The following is a 16,032-nucleotide window of genomic DNA, read 5'->3' as shown; positions in this document are numbered from 1 at the left end:
CAACGGGAACGCAGTCAAAACCGACGGACTAGAATACCTCCCGTTGCCAAGTCGTAGCTAAGGTCCGTCCTAACTACTGGAGTAGTGAGCAACGATCCGTTGCATCAGAACATTACGGGAGGGTAATGGTTGCTCCAGGAAGTAGTCAAACCCTCAGGCGTTACCAGAGAAACAAAGTTATGGCTTGTGATAACCTTTATATTTGGATTGTAAAACGCATGGAAATATAAATGAATGGCCTTAATTCATTTTCTTTGGCAAGTGACCGTGGTATAAGCGGGTTAATACCCTTCGATGGGTCCATTATCAGGAATTAATGGACGACGCGGAGGCATGAGCAGTCCCGACGCGCGATGGAAGCCGGGTGCCTCGTCGGGCATTATCCCTTACGTATTACCTGAACTCGTAGTCTTACCTGTTGTATAATTTGTAGTATAACTTGTAGTATAACCTGTAGTCTTACCTCTAGTATAACTTGTAGCATTACCTGTAGCATAACTTGTAGTACAACCTGTAGTTTAACTTGTAGAATTACCTGTAGTGTACCTCGTAGTATAGATTATGAATTGTTATATCAGTTGTAGTATCACTTGTAGTCTTAGTTGTAGTATAACCTGTAGTATTACTTGTAGCATAACTTGTAGGGATACTTGTAGTATAACCTGAGGTCTTACCTGTAGTATAACTTGTAGTCTTCCCTCTTGGTGTTCCTAGCTGGCGCTGCGTTCTGCGCGGCGGAGTTCTCCGGCCTCAGTTTGTGGCCGCCCACCCCAGCGGGGTACTCGGTGTTCAACCGGACGTGTCCCGAGGGCCGGGAGGGCTACGTGTCTCGCACCTGTGACGGCAGTGCCTGGCAGGAGCCCTTCTACCAGTGCATCTCCACTGATGTGCTGAGGGCCCTGGACGTGGCTGATGTAACTAACCATCTCTGACCTAACTACAACTAGTATTATTAACCATCTCTGACCTAACTACAACTAGTACTATTAACCATCTCTGGCCTAACTACAACTAGTACTATTAACCATCTCTAACCTAACTACAACTAGTACTATTAAACATCTCAGACCTAACTACAACTAGTACTATTAACCATCTCTGACCTAACTACAACTAGTACTATTAACCGTCTCTGACCTAACTACAACTAGTACTATTAACCATCTCTGACCTAACTACAACTAGTATTATTAACCATCTCTGACCTAACTACAACTAGTACTATTAACCATCTCTGGCCTAACTACAACTAGTACTATTAACCATCTCTAACCTAACTACAACTAGTACTATTAAACATCTCAGACCTAACTACAACTAGTACTATTAACCATCTCTGACCTAACTACAACTAGTACTATTAACCGTCTCTGACCTAACTACAACTAGTACTATTAACCATCTCTGACCTAACTACAACTAGTACTATTAACCATCTCTGACCTTACTTCAACTAGTACTATTAACCATCTCTGACCTAACTACAACTAGTACTATTAACCATCTCTGACCTTACTTCAACTAGTACTATTAACAGTCTCTGACCTAACTACAACTAGTACTATTAACCATCTCTGACCTAACTACAACTAGTACTATTAACCATCTCTGGCCTAACTACAACTAGTACTATTAACCATCTCTGGCCTTACTACAACTAGAACTATTAAAAAATCTCTAACATAACTACAACTAGTACTATTAACCAGCTCTGGCCTAACTACAACTAGTACTATTAACCATCTCTGACCTAACTACAACTAGCACTATTAACCATCTCTGACCTAACAACAACTAGTACTATTAACCATCTCTGGCCTAACTACAACTAGTACTAGTTGAAAAAAAGGAATACTTAAGAAAAGAAATAGAAACTTGGAAAAAAAGAATACTTAAAACATAAATAAATCGTGTGAAACTTGTCTGGCAGAGCTTCAAACAAGGCTTTGGCGCGACGCAGAGCGCGGCCGAGGGCATCTTCGGGAATCTGAACAACGGATCCATCATGAACACGGGCTCCAAGGAGGACCTGGCCGACCTGGGCGCGGGCATCAGCATCCTGAGCACCATGGCCGAGGCCTCGGGCAACGTGGTGCTCCACGACCAGCTGTTTCCTGTGAGTAGGACACTGCCGACGGGGATCAGTGTTTCAACACTGGAGCTCGCTATCCCCCTTACAAACCACTAAAGCTCGCTGGACTTGAAGCATTCCTGGCACTTAATGTACAAAAATCTGGCACTTCATGTACACACTTATTGTATGTTGCACGTCCTTGCGCCTAAAAATAGTACGTAGCATGGTGTAGCAGCTTATCCTAGATAGCTCTTTGTGTAAAGGGAGAATGGGTTTACCTAGTGATTGATAGTGCTTGGAACTTGCTTCTATGAAAATCCTTACTGTCCTGACAGCGATATATATATTTTTCTCTTCTTCTGACAAATGTACTTGTTAACACCCTGAATGTAAAGGTAATCCCACTGGGACCAGGTGAGCGTTACCTGACATCCTCCCCCCTCCCCTTCCAGGACCTGATCAATGCGGCCAGTAACATGCTGAACCAATCATGGGAGGCCGTCAACATTACCGTCCAGAACACCATGTCCACACAATACCTGGAGTCGGTGGAGGGCCTCGTGGAGAACATCCAGGCCAACCTCAGCAAGGGCGAGGACTCGGACAACGTCAAGCTGGTCATCTGCCAGGTGGAGGAGGAGGACTGCAGCCAGACTGTGTTCGGTGTGGACGTGGCCGTGAACAACAGCGAGGGCATCATCAAGACCATGGCCGTGAAGAACCTGGCCTACAAGCTGCCCCGAATTAACAAGAACAGCAAGACGGCAAGCCTGGTGGTGTCGGCCACTCTGCAGAACAGCAGCAGAGAGACCATCGACATCAAGCTCAACTTCCCCAGGGAGTACCCGGATTTCAACGAAGTCGAATGCGTGTTCTGGAACATCTCGTCCCACCAGTGGTCCGGCGAGGGGTGCCAGCTGGTGACCAGCGAGGACGGGAATGAAACCGTCTGCGAGTGTAGCCATCTGACGCCCTTCTCCGCCCTGATGTCCAAAACCACCCTGATCCTGCCTTTCCTGGACGAGCTCACCTACCTGGGTCTGGGCGTGTCCATCTGCGCCCTGCTGCTCTTCCTCATCATCGAGGCGCTGGTGTGGTCGGCCGTCGTCAAGAGCAACCTCTCGCACTTCCGCCACACTTCTCTGGTCAACATCGCCGTCAGCCTCCTGCTGGCCGACCTCTGCTTCCTGGCCTCCTCCTTCCCCGACAAGATCAGCGAGAACGTGTGCCTGGTGTTCACCATCTGCCAGCACTTGTTCTTCCTCACCATGTTCTGCTGGATGCTGTGTCTCAGCGTCATGCTGGTCCACCAGCTCATCTTCGTCTTCAACCCGCTGAGGAAGAGGGTGTTCATGTTCCTGTCCAGCATCGTGGGCTACATCGTGCCCATGCTCATCGTGGGCAGCACCTACGTCTACTACAAGTACACGGGCAGCGACTACCGGAAGAAGGGGACCTGTTGGCTGACCTATGAGGGGCTTCTGAGGGGCTCTATCCACGCCTTCCTGCTGCCCGTGGGCGTTGTGGTCCTCACCAACCTCTTCTCCATGTGCGTGGTCATCCTCACGCTCACCAAGACCGCCGTCCCCGATGACAACAAGTCCGACGCAGAAACTGCCAAGAGCATCCTGAAGGTCATGCTGTTCCTCACGCCGGCCTTCGGCCTCACCTGGATCCTGGGCTTTGTCATGCTGTTCCTGGGAGACTCCAGCGACGAGGCTTCCATCGACGGCAGCACGCAGTCCGGCCTCATGATCTTCATCACCTACGCCTTCACCATCCTCAATTCCTTCCAGGTGAGAGGGGAACCATGGAGGGTGCTCATTGAAGCCTTATGTCCCATAGGGGACGAAGAGTAGTAGTAGTAGTAGAGAGGGGAACCGTTGTACAGGATACTGCCGCGTCTAGGCAGGCGCCACGCCCAAAGCTCCTGGGTTTGATCCCCAGGAAAAAAAATCTATCTATGGGAAAAACGCTGCCCACTTCACCGTGTCCTCAGTCTTAATAAACTACCCCAATTAAATAAGAGTCGCTTTGGAACAAAGAAACTTTCTTAGTTACTAAATTACACTATTAACTAGAGTAGATGTCTCAACATTTACCACAAAAGACCTACGGATCCTTTCCTGAAAACATTGTGTTAAATATTGTGTCTCCATTAATCGGGGCTCTCTGTTCTCAGGGTCTGTTTCTGTTCATCACGGGGGTTCTGGCGGAACAAAGGGTAGGATTCAAACACCGTTGATGTGACCATGCTGTCTCCCTGTACATAAGTGCCTCAATACTTAGGCTGCTTTGACGGGGTCGTGACTTTGTGTTTGGTGTGCCGGCAGGTACGGGACGAGGTTCTGAAGCTCATACTGGCCAAGGTGAGAGCGGGTCCGGCAGCAGAACATCTCCATGTCCAAACATCTAGACGCTAATGTTCCCTCTCTCTGCTCCCCAGACGTCATCAGGCGAGAAGAGTAACAACACCACCAACACCTCAAAGAACTGAGGCGGGAGTGGAGGGAGATGCAGGTGATGGAGGCTTGAGGTGGTGTTGATGTTGGTCTAAGTGATGGTGGAGGTAGTGGTGACTGTGTTGGAGGTGGTGGTGTTTGTGATGGTGGAGTTGGAGGTGGCGGTGATTGTGTAAAAGGTGGTGGAGGCCTCGACAAGACTGTGCTCCTCCATGTGCGAGGGAAAGACTGCCCTCACATGGACTTATTGGTCACTGTCGAGGAAACGGCAGTGTGTTGTATGTCTGATGCCCTGGCACTTAATGTAAACACTTATTGTACGTTGTACGTCCTGGCACTTAATGTACACACTTGTTGTATGTTTTACGGCCTGGCACTAAATGCACGCATTAAGTGCCAGGCACTTATGTCCTGGCACTTAAAAACAGTACTTAGCATGGTGTAGCAACTTATCCTAGCTATCTTTGTTGTGTACGGGGAATGGGTTAACCTAGCGATTGTTACTGCTTGGCACTTGCTTCTATGAAAGTCCTTACTGTACCGACAGAGATATATTGTTGTTTCTCTTTCTTCTGACTTATGTAGTTGAAGTGGGAGGTGGCATCCTCAATATCCTTGTGTTATTATCCAACAGGAGGTGATGAGGGGGCAGTTGGTATTCCAGAGGAGGAGGAGGAAGAGGAGGAGGAGGAAAGCCAACGTCTTCTAGTTAATTACGTAGTAGTTCACACAGTCATCCTTAACCTATTTAAGTGTAGTTATAGTACAAGCTGTAACTGGACTTTAGACATGTACATATCAGAGTCTTTGAAGAAGAATGAGCAGCTCACTGTGTTTGAATAGAGGATGTAAAAAGGTTTTGTACAGAACACATGAAGTACAAATTATGAGTGCATTTACCTGGAATCTAAATGATTTGAATAACTATTTGAATGAGTGTGATGTGATGTATGATACCTAGTATTGAGATATTTGCTATTTAGATCAAATGTTTTGAATACGCCGATGTAAAGGATAAATATCTACTTAGAAATCGTCAGTCTAAATGTAATCGTTTTAATATTTTAATCGTTTTATTATTGGAATAGTTTTAATATTGGAATAGTTTTAATGTTGGAATATTACTTTGATACTGGAGTAGTTTGTTATAGTCTTTCACAACAACCTGAGCTGATCTGTAAAACAACTGAAAACTAACAAGATTCAATTAAAGTAGAAATTGTATTTATTCCCCTGAGACATCTCATTTTATTCTGTAGATCAAAGATTTACAATCAAGACAAATTTACCAAAGCAAACTCTGCTGTCAAAAAAGTGGAATCTGTCTGAATGTGTCTGCCTTGTGTTTAGTTTACAAAGGCAGAAATTAGAGCAGAGGTTAAAGCTGGGGTATCAAGGCTCAGAGGTTAAAGCTGGGGTATCAAGGATCAGAGGTTAAAGCTGGGGTATCAAGGATCAGAGGTTAAAGCTAGGGTTTCAAGGATCAGAGGTTAAAGCTGGGGTATCAAGGCTCAGAGGTTAAAGCTGGGGTATCAAGGCTCAGAGGTTAAAGCTGGGGTATTAAGGCTCAGAGGTTAAAGCTGGGGTATCAAGGATCAGAGGTTAAAGCTGGGGTATCAAGGCTCAGAGGTTAAAGCTGGGGTATCAAGGATCAGAGGTTAAAGCTGGGGTATCAAGACTCAGAGGTTAAAGCTGGGGTATCAAGGCTCAGAGGTTAAAGGAGGAGGGGCAGCAAGCTGGACAACACTGATTATATTAATATTATTATACGTTATATTATTATTCTTACATTGTTATATTAATATAATTAGATCGTTATTATAACATTGTTATGTTAACATTATAACATTGTTTTATAAATATTATTACAATAACAATTAGCAGGCGCTTTTATCCAAAGCGACTTACATCGGTTTATACACACATTGACACACTGAGTCAAGCATGCAAGGCGAGTGTTTTCTCAGGGACACATCAACACTCAGCTAGGAGGAGCAGGGGATCGAACTAGGAACCTTTAGATTACAAGACAACTGCTCTACCTCCTGAGCTAAGCCAACGAATACACCGTTATATTAATATAACTCGTAAATATTCACACATGCCTCTTAACGTCACAACATGTCTCCGGCGTGTTGCATGATGGGAGAACGTGACACTCTCAGTGACCGCCGGGCCGACGCCTCCTGAGCACGGCCAGGATGGAGGTCGTCATAACGACGATGCCCGCCACGCCACCGATCACAGCCCCCAGTACGTCGCCATGGTAACGCATCATGTGACATGTCTCGCCGGTGTAGAAAGTGGCACGACCAGATGCACACCTGTTGTAACGTAATGTTATTATCACCTGTTATAACATAATGACATCATTCATGTTATTATCACCTGTTATAACATAGTGACATCATTAATGTTATTATCCCTTTTATAACATAGTGACATCATTAATGTTATTATCACCTGTTATAACATAGTGACATCACTAATGTTATTATCACCTGTTATAACATAGTGACATCACTAATGTTATTATGACCTGTTATTACATAGTGACAACATTAATGTTATTATGACCTGTTATAACATAGTGACATCATTAATGTTATTATCACCTGTTATAAAATAGTGACATCATTAATGTTATAATCACCTGTTATAACATAGTGACATCATTAATGTTATTATCCCTTTAATAATATAGTGACATCATTAATGTTATTATCACCTGTTATAACATAGTGACATCATTAATGTTATTATCACCTGTTATAACGTAGTGACATCATTAATGTTATTTTCACCTGTTATAACAGTGATATTATCAATGTTATTATCATATTTTAATGTTAGAAATCTTCTTTAGATCATGCCTTCATTTTAGTTTGTTGGTGTTCATGTGAAGGTACCTACCACGCGCGCGTGCACGCGCACACGCACGCGCACACACACACACACACACACACACACACACACACACACACACACACACACACACACACACACACACACACACACACACACACACACAAACACACACACACACACACACACTCACCTGCAGCTTGCGGCGCCGTGTGTGTTGACACACACCCCTTGGTGGAGGCAGGGGTTGGGGGAGCAGGGGTCCCCGCTGGCCGCACGCCGCTCCCGGGCCCGCCCCCCGTCCTGCCCTCTGGCTGGCTCCGCCCCTGTGATGTCACCAGGGTCTGTGACGTCATCAGTATGCGCTGCTGGCCTCTCCTCGGTACGGAGGAGGTGGGTCAGGTCTGAGGACCACAGCGGGGGCATGGAGATATACAGTTATATACATGTATATATACATATAATGGATAGATATATGTATATACATTCTGCATTTTTACATCCATGGGACCTTAAAGGCTTAAAGAGGCTTAACGAGGCGTAACAAGGCTTAACAAGGCTTAACGAGGCTTAAAGAGGCTTAATGAGGCTTAACGAGGCGTAACAAGGCTTAACAAGAATTAATAAGGCTTAACGAGGCTTAACAAGCGATTCCTGAAAGATAAAGCGAACGCTTGGTTTGACCTAAACGATCCAAACTGTGGAGAGCGGTCAGAGGTCAGAGGTCAGAGGTTAGAGCTGAAGAAGCCCAGAATATGGGGTAACAGGTCAACAGGAAGGCCGGTACCGTTGAAGTCGGCGGTGATGATGAGGTCATCGTTCTTCAGGAAGCTCCGCCTCCCAAGCTGATCGTGGGACATGAAGGTGGGCCAGCCAAAGTCTTTGCCGCGGTAACAGCTGCAGCTGGGGTCCCAGGTGGCCGAGGAGGTCGCGGTGGGTCTCTCCCAGGGCCCCGCTGCATCTGGGGTCAGGGGTCAAACACTTTAATATCCACTTTAATATATTAATATTATGTATAATTTCCTTCCCAGTAATTAGCTTAGTATGATGTTTGGGGCGTGTTAGTGGGCGGGACTAGTCAGTGGACAGGGCGTGTTAGTGGGCGGGGCTTGTCAGTGGGTGGGGCGTGTCTGTGGACGTGTCGGTAAGCGGGGCGTGTCAATGGGCGTGGCCTGTCACTGGGCAGGGCATGTTAGTCGACAGGGCCTGTCAGTGGGCAGGGCCTGTCAGTGGGCGGGGCCGGCCAGTGGGCGGGGCCTGTAAGTGGGCGGGGCCGGTCAGTGGGCGGGGCCGGTCAGTGGGCGAGGCCAGTCAGTGGGCGGGGCCTGTCAGTGGGCGGGGCCGGTCAGTGGGCGGGGCCGGTCAGTGGGCGGGGCCGGTCAGTGGGCGGGGCCGGTCAGTGGGCGGGGCCGGTCAGTGGGCGGGGCCGGTCAGTGGGCGGGGCCTGTGTACCAGTGGTGAAGCTTCGGCTGGAGGACATGGTGCGCGTGGCGTCGGCGTCCTGGTCCAGCACCGTGACGGTCACCTGCCGGTGCAGCGCCGGCCACTCCATCACCGCGTCGTCCGGCCCGGAGCACAGGTGGACGGTCAGGGCCAGGTGGTCCCGGTAGGAGGGGTCAAAGCCCCGGGGGTAGAGGCGGAGCCCGAAGGAGTAGCCCTCGGGGCTGGAGTAGCAGCGGCTGGTGAGGGCCGTGCCCGGGGCCACGCCCACGAGCGAGAAGTTCGAGACCTGCCAGACGGCGCTCGGGCAGACGGTCTCGCTGAGCGTGATGTCATCGAGCGAGATGGCGCCCGTGGAGGAGGCGGAGCCCTGCACGCCCTGGAAGAAGTAGCGGAACTTCTCCGTCTGCCGCAGAGTCACATGGGCCAGGTGCCAGCGGCCCGTCCCCTCACCTGGGGAGGGAGGGGGGTTACCTGGGAGGGTGTGTGTGTGTGTGTGTGTGTGTGTGTGTGTGTGTGTGTGTGTGTGTTACCTGTGATGATGTGTGTGTTACCTGTGATCTGTGTGTGTGTGTGTGTGTGTGTGTTACTTTGATGGTGTGTGTGTGTGTTACCTTTGATGGTGTGTGTGTGTGTTACCTTTGATGGTGTGTGTGTGTGTTACCTGTGATGGTGTGTGTGTTACCTGTGATGTGTGTGTGTGTGTTACCTTTGATGGTGTGTGTGTGTGTTACCTGTGATGGTGTGTGTTACCTGTGATGGTGTGTGTGTGTGTGTGTGTGTGTGTGTGTGTGTGTGTGTGTGTGTGTGTGTGTGCGTGTCTGCCCGCGTGTGTGTGTGTTACCTGTGATGGTGTGTATCTTGCGGACCCTGCGGACCGCCCCGGTGCCGTCGTCCGTGCGGACCCAGACCACCAGCCGGTCCCCCGGCGTGAGGCCGGTCCGGTAGAAGAAGTGGAGGCACTGCTGGTCCCGGCGCGGGTGCAGGACCCGGGACTCCAGCAGGGCGCTGGCCCCCGCCGGGCCCCCCGCCACGTCGAAGCCCATGAAGTACCCCGCGTCTAGACACACACACACACACACACACGGGCACACACACACACACACACACACACACACACACGGGCACACACACACACACACACGGGCACACACACACACACACACACACACACACACACACACACACGGGCACACACACACACACACATGGGCAGACACACACACACACACACGGGCACACACACACACACACACACGGGCACACACACACACACACACACACACACACACACAGACACACACACACACACACACACACACACACGGGCACACACACACACACACACAGACGGGCAGACAGACGGGCAGACAGACACACACGGGCAGACACACACGCACACACACACACACGGGCAGACAGACAGACACACACACACACACACACACACACACACACACACGGGCAGACAGACACATACACACACAAATTTATGTAACCACAACCCCACAACAAGACCAGAACGTTGGCATTTGGTTGTGCGTGTGTGTGCGTGTGTGTGCGTGCGCGCATGTGTGTGTTTGCATGTGTGTGTGCGTGCTTGCGTGCGTGCGTGCGTGTGTGTGTGCGTGCGTGTGTGTGCGTGCGTGCACCTCGGCAGCGGCCCAGCAGAGTGTGGTCGGGCTGGCCGGGGGTGCTGAGGGTCTGGATCCAGTCTGCGTGGTCCTTCTGGTTCTGGATCATCCCACAGATGTTGATGAGCTCAAAGGAGCACTGGTCCAGTAGGGTCAGGCTCTGGGCTGCACAGGAAACCAGTCAACACTCCCACTACGGCCTCCTCATCCTCTATGTCCTGATAATCCTCTATGTCCTGATAACCCCCGATGTCCTGATTACCCCCTATGTCCTGATAATCCCCTATGTCCTGATAATCCCCTATGTCCTGATTACCCCCTATGTCCTGATTACCCCCTATGTCCTGATAATCCCCTATGTCCTGATAATCCTCTATGTCTTGATAATCCCCTATGTCCTGATTACCACCTATGTCTTGATAGTCCCCTATGTCCTGATAAACCCCTATGTCCTGATAATCCCCTATGTCCTGATTACCCCCTATGTCCTGATAATCCCCTGTGTCCTGATTACCCCTATGTCCTGATAATCCCCTATGTCCTGATAATCCCCTATGTCCTGATAAACCCCTATGTCCTGATAATCCCCTATGTCCTGATTACCCTCTATGTCCTGATAATCCCCTATGTCCTGATAATCCTTTATGTCCTGATAAACCCCTATGTCCTGATAATCCTCTATGTCCTGATAATCCCCTATGTCTTTAGAATCTAGAATATCCTATTCCCCAATAATCATAATCTAGAGTTTCCTGCACGGATACGTGCGTGCGCTTGTGTGTGTGTGTGTGTGTGTGCGCGCTCACCACAGTCGTACATGCGGTTGAGCCGGGTGAGGTCGGTGGCGCTGAAGTCGAGGCGCTGGCCGATGAGGGCGTTGAAGGCAGGGATGGCGGTGGTGATGGTGGGCACCAAGGGGTCCTTGTTGAAGGAGAATGGCCGGTAGTGCATGATGGACTCGTAGTCGTACGCCGTGTTCAGGTCCGTGATGAAGTCGTCCTCGTACTTGTTGAAGTTGTGCTCCTTCCCTGCAGGAGGAACGGGTCAGGAACGTTCTGCTGTCAGGAACATTCTGCTGTCAGGAACGTTCTGCTGTTAGGAACGTTCTGCTGTCAGGAAAGTTCTGCTGTCAGGAACGTTCTGCTGTACAACCACCACTCTATTCTGGGAGGACACAGGACAACCTTACAACTTACCCGCTCTAGTCTAGTTAACTAACCTACTGTAGTCTAGTGTAAATGAACTACTCTAGTCCAGGCTAACTAACCTACTCTAGTCGAACCAACCTGCTCTAGTCTAGTGTAACTAACCTACTCTAGTCTAATCTAACTAACCCGCTCTAGTCTAGTGTAACTAACCTACTCTAGTCTAGTCTGACTATCCTGCTCTAGTGTAACTTACCCGCTCTATTTTAGTGTAATTAACCTACTCTAGTCTAGTCTAACTAACCCTCTCTAGTCTAGTGTAACTAACCTACTCTAGTCTAGTCTGACTAACCTGCTCTAGTGTAACTTACCCGCTCTAGTTTAGTGCAACTAACCTACTCTAGTCTAGGCTAACTAACCTACTCTAGTCTAACTAACCCGCTCTAGTCTAGTGTAACTAACCGACTCTAGTCTAGTGTAACTAACCTGCTCTTGTATAACTAACCCGCTCTAGTCTAGTGTAATTAACCTACTCTAGTCTAGGCTAACTAACCTACTCTAGTCTAACTAACCTACTCTAGTCTAACTAACCTGCTCTAGTGTAACTTACCCGCTCTAGTTTAGTGCAACTAACCTACTCTAGTCTAGGCTAACTAAACTACTCTAGTCTAACTAACCCGCTCTAGTCTAGTGTAACTAACCGACTCTAGTCTAGTGTAACTAACCTGCTCTTGTGTAACTAACCCGCTCTAGTCTAGTGTAACTAACCTACTCTACTCTAGTCTAACTAACCTGCTCTAGTCTAGTGTAACTCACCCGACCTAGCATATTCTAACTAACCTACTCTAGTCAAACTAACCTGCTCTAGTCTAGTGTAACTAACCTGCTCTCGTCTACCTAACCTGACCTAGTTTTAGGGAGGTTCCACAGACCTTCCAGGATCTGGTCCCACGCGATGTGGACGTAGTTGTCCCGGTCGGCGCGGGACTGCTCGTGGTAGAAGCCCAGCGCGTGCAGCAGCTCGTGCTCCACGACGGCGCGCGTGTCGCAGCCAGCCCCGATGGACACATTCTGGCCCTGGGCGTGGCCCTCCTTCAGGTCCCCCACGAAGGACCAGCACCTGGGGAGGACAGCTGCTGTGAGGTGGATACCAGGAGACTGGTTCTGTGACACCGGTACTGGGAGACCGGTACTGGGAGACGGGTACCGTGGTATTACAGGCTTTATGTTTTTAACTCTTATAACTCTTCTTTAGTGGTGTTGCAGCTTAAACTGCGTAGTTTAAGGTGCTGGTGTAAAAGTGCATAGTTTAAGGTGCAGGAGTTGTAGGTTAAGCTGCATAGTTTACGGTGCTGGTGTTGCAGGTTGCGTAGTTTAAAGTGCTGGTGTTGCAGTTTATAATGCGCAGTTTAAGGTGCTGGTGTTGCAGGTTGTGGTGCGCAGTTTAAGGTGCTGGTGTTGCAGGTTGCGTAGTTTAAGGTGCTGGTGTTGCAGGTTGTGGTGCGTAGTTTAAGGTGCTGGTGTTGCAGGTTGCGTAGTTTAAGGTGCTGGTGTTGCAGGTTGTGGTGCGTAGTTTAAGGTGCTGGTGTTGCAGGTTGTGGTGCGTAGTTTAAGGTGCTGGTGTTGCAGGTTGCGTAGTTTAAGCTGCTGGTGTTGCAGGTTGTGGTGCGTAGTTTAAGGTGCTGGTGTTGCAGGTTGCGTAGTTTAAGGTGCTGGTGTTGTAGGTTAAGCTGCGTAGTCTAAGGTGCTGGTGTTGTAGGTTAAAGTACGTAGTTTAAGGTGCTGGTGTTGCAGGTTGCGTAGTTTAAGGTGCTGGTGTTGCAGGTTGTGGTGCGTAGTTTAAGGTGCTGGTGTTGTAGGTTAAGCTGCGTAGTCTAAGGTGCTGGTGTTGTAGGTTAAAGTACGTAGTTTAAGGTGCTGGTGTTGCAGGTTGCGTAGTTTAAGGTGCTGGTGTTGCAGGTTGTGGTGCGTAGTTTAAGGTGCTGGTGTTGCAGGTTGTGGTGCGTAGTTTAAGGTGCTGGTGTTGCAGGTTGTGGTGCGTAGTTTAAGGTGCTGGTGTTGCAGGTTGCGTAGTTTAAGGTGCTGGTGTTGCAGGTTGCGTAGTTTAAGCTGCTGGTGTTGCAGGTTGTGGTGCGTAGTTTAAGGTGCTGGTGTTGCAGGTTGTGGTGCGTAGTTTAAGGTGCTGGTGTTGCAGGTTGCGTAGTTTAAGGTGCTGGTGTTGTAGGTTAAAGTATGTAGTTTAAGGTGCTGGTGTTGCAGGTTGTGGTGCGTAGTTTAAGGTGCTGGTGTTGCAGGTTGCGGTGCGTAGTTTAAGCTGCTGGTGTTGCAGGTTGTGGTGCGTAGTTTAAGGTGCTGGTGTTGCAGGTTGTGGTGCGTAGTTTAAGGTGCTGGTGTTGCAGGTTGCGTAGTTTAAGGTGCTGGTGTTGCAGGGTGAAGGGCGTAGTTTAAGGTGCTGGTGTTGCAGGTTAAAGTACGTAGTTTAAAGTGCTGGTGTTGCAGGGTGAAGGGCGTAGTGAAGTGCTGGTGTTGCAGGTTGCGTAGTTGAGGGCTCCTACCCGGACAGCTTGGTGAAGGACAGGTATGAGGCTTCTCCTTCGTAGGGTTTGAAGTCCACGCAGGACTTGAGGCGGTAGGCCTCCATGGCCTGCAGGATCACCCCCTTGGCGTTCAGGTCTGTGGGGGCGACAGCGGTCAGGGGGGGATGGGGACGGCGTGCTCACGGGTTAGTGTCACGGGTTAGTGTCCGCTTACCGAGGGAGTCGGTTAGGATGTAGGGGATGGGGAAGGTCCAGCGCATCGTGTCGTTCAGGATGGCGTTTCTCCGGGGCTGGAGACACAAACAAACACAACATATAACACAATGCAACACAATAAACACAAACATACAAAACAAAACACAATGTACACACACACAACTTCCTGGGCTGGAAACAAAAACATGCACAACATACGTAAAAACTAGGGCTGTCAAGCGATTCAAATATTTAATCGCGATTAATCGCATTAATGTCATGGTTAACTCACTTTTTTTCTATGCTAAATATCCCTTGATTTCTTTGTCCCATTAATTTTTCTCATTTTAATGCTCTTATCAACATGGAGAAGTGCATCGGCTTGCCCCTTGCAAATGTTTTTTTATTGATAACAACATTGGCATATACTGATCAAAACAGGACGATACAAAAAAAAAGCCTATAGTGCAATTAAACGATGAACATACAAACATACTGCCTTGAACATAGCAGTCAGGCTACTGCTTCTTTGTTTTGAGCCAAAGAAAAAAATATATAAAAAATAAAAAAATTGTGTTAATCGCGCAATAAAAAAATTAACGCCGTTAAAATTGGTTTGCGTTAACGCCGATAATAACGCGTTTAACTGACAGCACTAATAAAACCTTAGAAACACAAACATCCACCCATACAAACGACCACATTATAGGCCATCCTCCAGACAAACTGACCAAACAACAACAACAGTAAACAAAGATCTGTGTCTAGGATTCACTCACATCCCCGGCGATGTCTCCCTGGAACAGGTGATCGAGATCTGCAGAAACACAAAACGAACCCGAGAGCGGTCAGAACCACACCGGCCGAGCTGAGAGAGTGAAGTTAGAATAGAGCTAAGTTAAGTTAGTTAGTTAGTTAAGTTAAGGTAGTTAGCAGACCTCTGTTGATCTCTGGAATGTCGTCCCGTAGTTCTCCTTTATCTGCATCCCCTCCTGACACACACAAAAACACATACGCAGACACACGCAAACGCACACACACACAAACGCACACAAAAATACACAATCACAAACAACGCTACCTCAGAAAACAGTTGGGTTTGCGTGCAGTAAGTTGAGATGATGAACCATTGCCCCCTCTGTACCGACCGTAGCCCTGGGGGGCAGCATGCACCTGGAAGATAAGAGAGCAGTCAGTCGCAGGTCGGCAAACCCGTTAAAGGGCACAGGGTTTAGGCTGTAAGGCTGGGGTACCGTCAGTAGCAGCAGAAGCCCCAGCAGGGGAGAGCTCCTCCACGCGGCGCCCATGTTGAAGTCCGGAGGCTGGAGTGGAACGATGCTCTGCTCATCACGCCAACATCTCATAAAGAGACGCAAACTTTGATCGGGCAATCTGCGCCCGTAATGAGTAACAGGGAGGCGGTGCACGTTGATGTAGCTCACCTGTACCTTCACATTCACCTGATGCTAATGCAGCTCACCTGGAGATCACCTGTACCTTCACATTCACCTGATGCTAATGCAGCTCACCTGGAGATCACCTGTACCTTCACATTCACCTGATGCTAATGCAGGTCACCTGGAGATCACCTGTACCTTCACATTCACATTCACCTGGAAGCTAACGTTGCTCATCTGTTCCCATTTTACATTTAGGGGATTCTGCTGACGCTTTCATCCA

At 48.7% G+C, this 16,032-nt stretch overlaps 2 protein-coding genes across 2 annotated transcripts in view; one reads left to right on the top strand and one right to left on the bottom strand.

The window, feature by feature from the left end:
• The window catches only part of adgrf3b (adhesion G protein-coupled receptor F3b), a 20,187-nt gene extending 14,414 nt beyond the window's left edge, over positions 1-5,773 (top strand). The window contains exons 12-18 of the mRNA XM_030346126.1: positions 715-914; positions 1,931-2,116; positions 2,527-3,870; positions 4,257-4,298; positions 4,408-4,443; positions 4,521-4,594; positions 5,171-5,773. Of these exons, the coding sequence (XP_030201986.1) occupies positions 715-914; positions 1,931-2,116; positions 2,527-3,870; positions 4,257-4,298; positions 4,408-4,443; positions 4,521-4,571 (1,859 nt within the window). The 3' untranslated portion in view covers positions 4,572-4,594; positions 5,171-5,773. The remainder of the gene's footprint in view (positions 1-714; positions 915-1,930; positions 2,117-2,526; positions 3,871-4,256; positions 4,299-4,407; positions 4,444-4,520; positions 4,595-5,170) is intronic.
• Positions 5,744-16,032, bottom strand: mep1a.2 (meprin A, alpha (PABA peptide hydrolase), tandem duplicate 2). Its single transcript, XM_030345952.1, has 15 exons — positions 15,850-16,032; positions 15,606-15,800; positions 15,501-15,525; positions 15,291-15,344; positions 15,132-15,169; positions 14,372-14,447; positions 14,176-14,293; positions 12,553-12,740; positions 11,282-11,503; positions 10,494-10,640; positions 9,686-9,901; positions 8,854-9,294; positions 8,189-8,362; positions 7,595-7,805; positions 5,744-6,860 (listed from the first exon to the last, which is right to left on the bottom strand). Exons 2-15 carry the CDS (start codon positions 15,714-15,716, stop codon positions 6,698-6,700), a joined length of 2,184 nt encoding a protein of 727 aa, XP_030201812.1. The 5' UTR covers positions 15,717-15,800; positions 15,850-16,032; the 3' UTR covers positions 5,744-6,697.

Source organism: Gadus morhua, chromosome 21 (genome assembly GCF_902167405.1).
Source record: "Gadus morhua chromosome 21, gadMor3.0, whole genome shotgun sequence".
Taxonomy (NCBI): domain Eukaryota; kingdom Metazoa; phylum Chordata; class Actinopteri; order Gadiformes; family Gadidae; genus Gadus; species Gadus morhua.
This window is presented reverse-complemented; position numbering and strand designations above follow the sequence as displayed.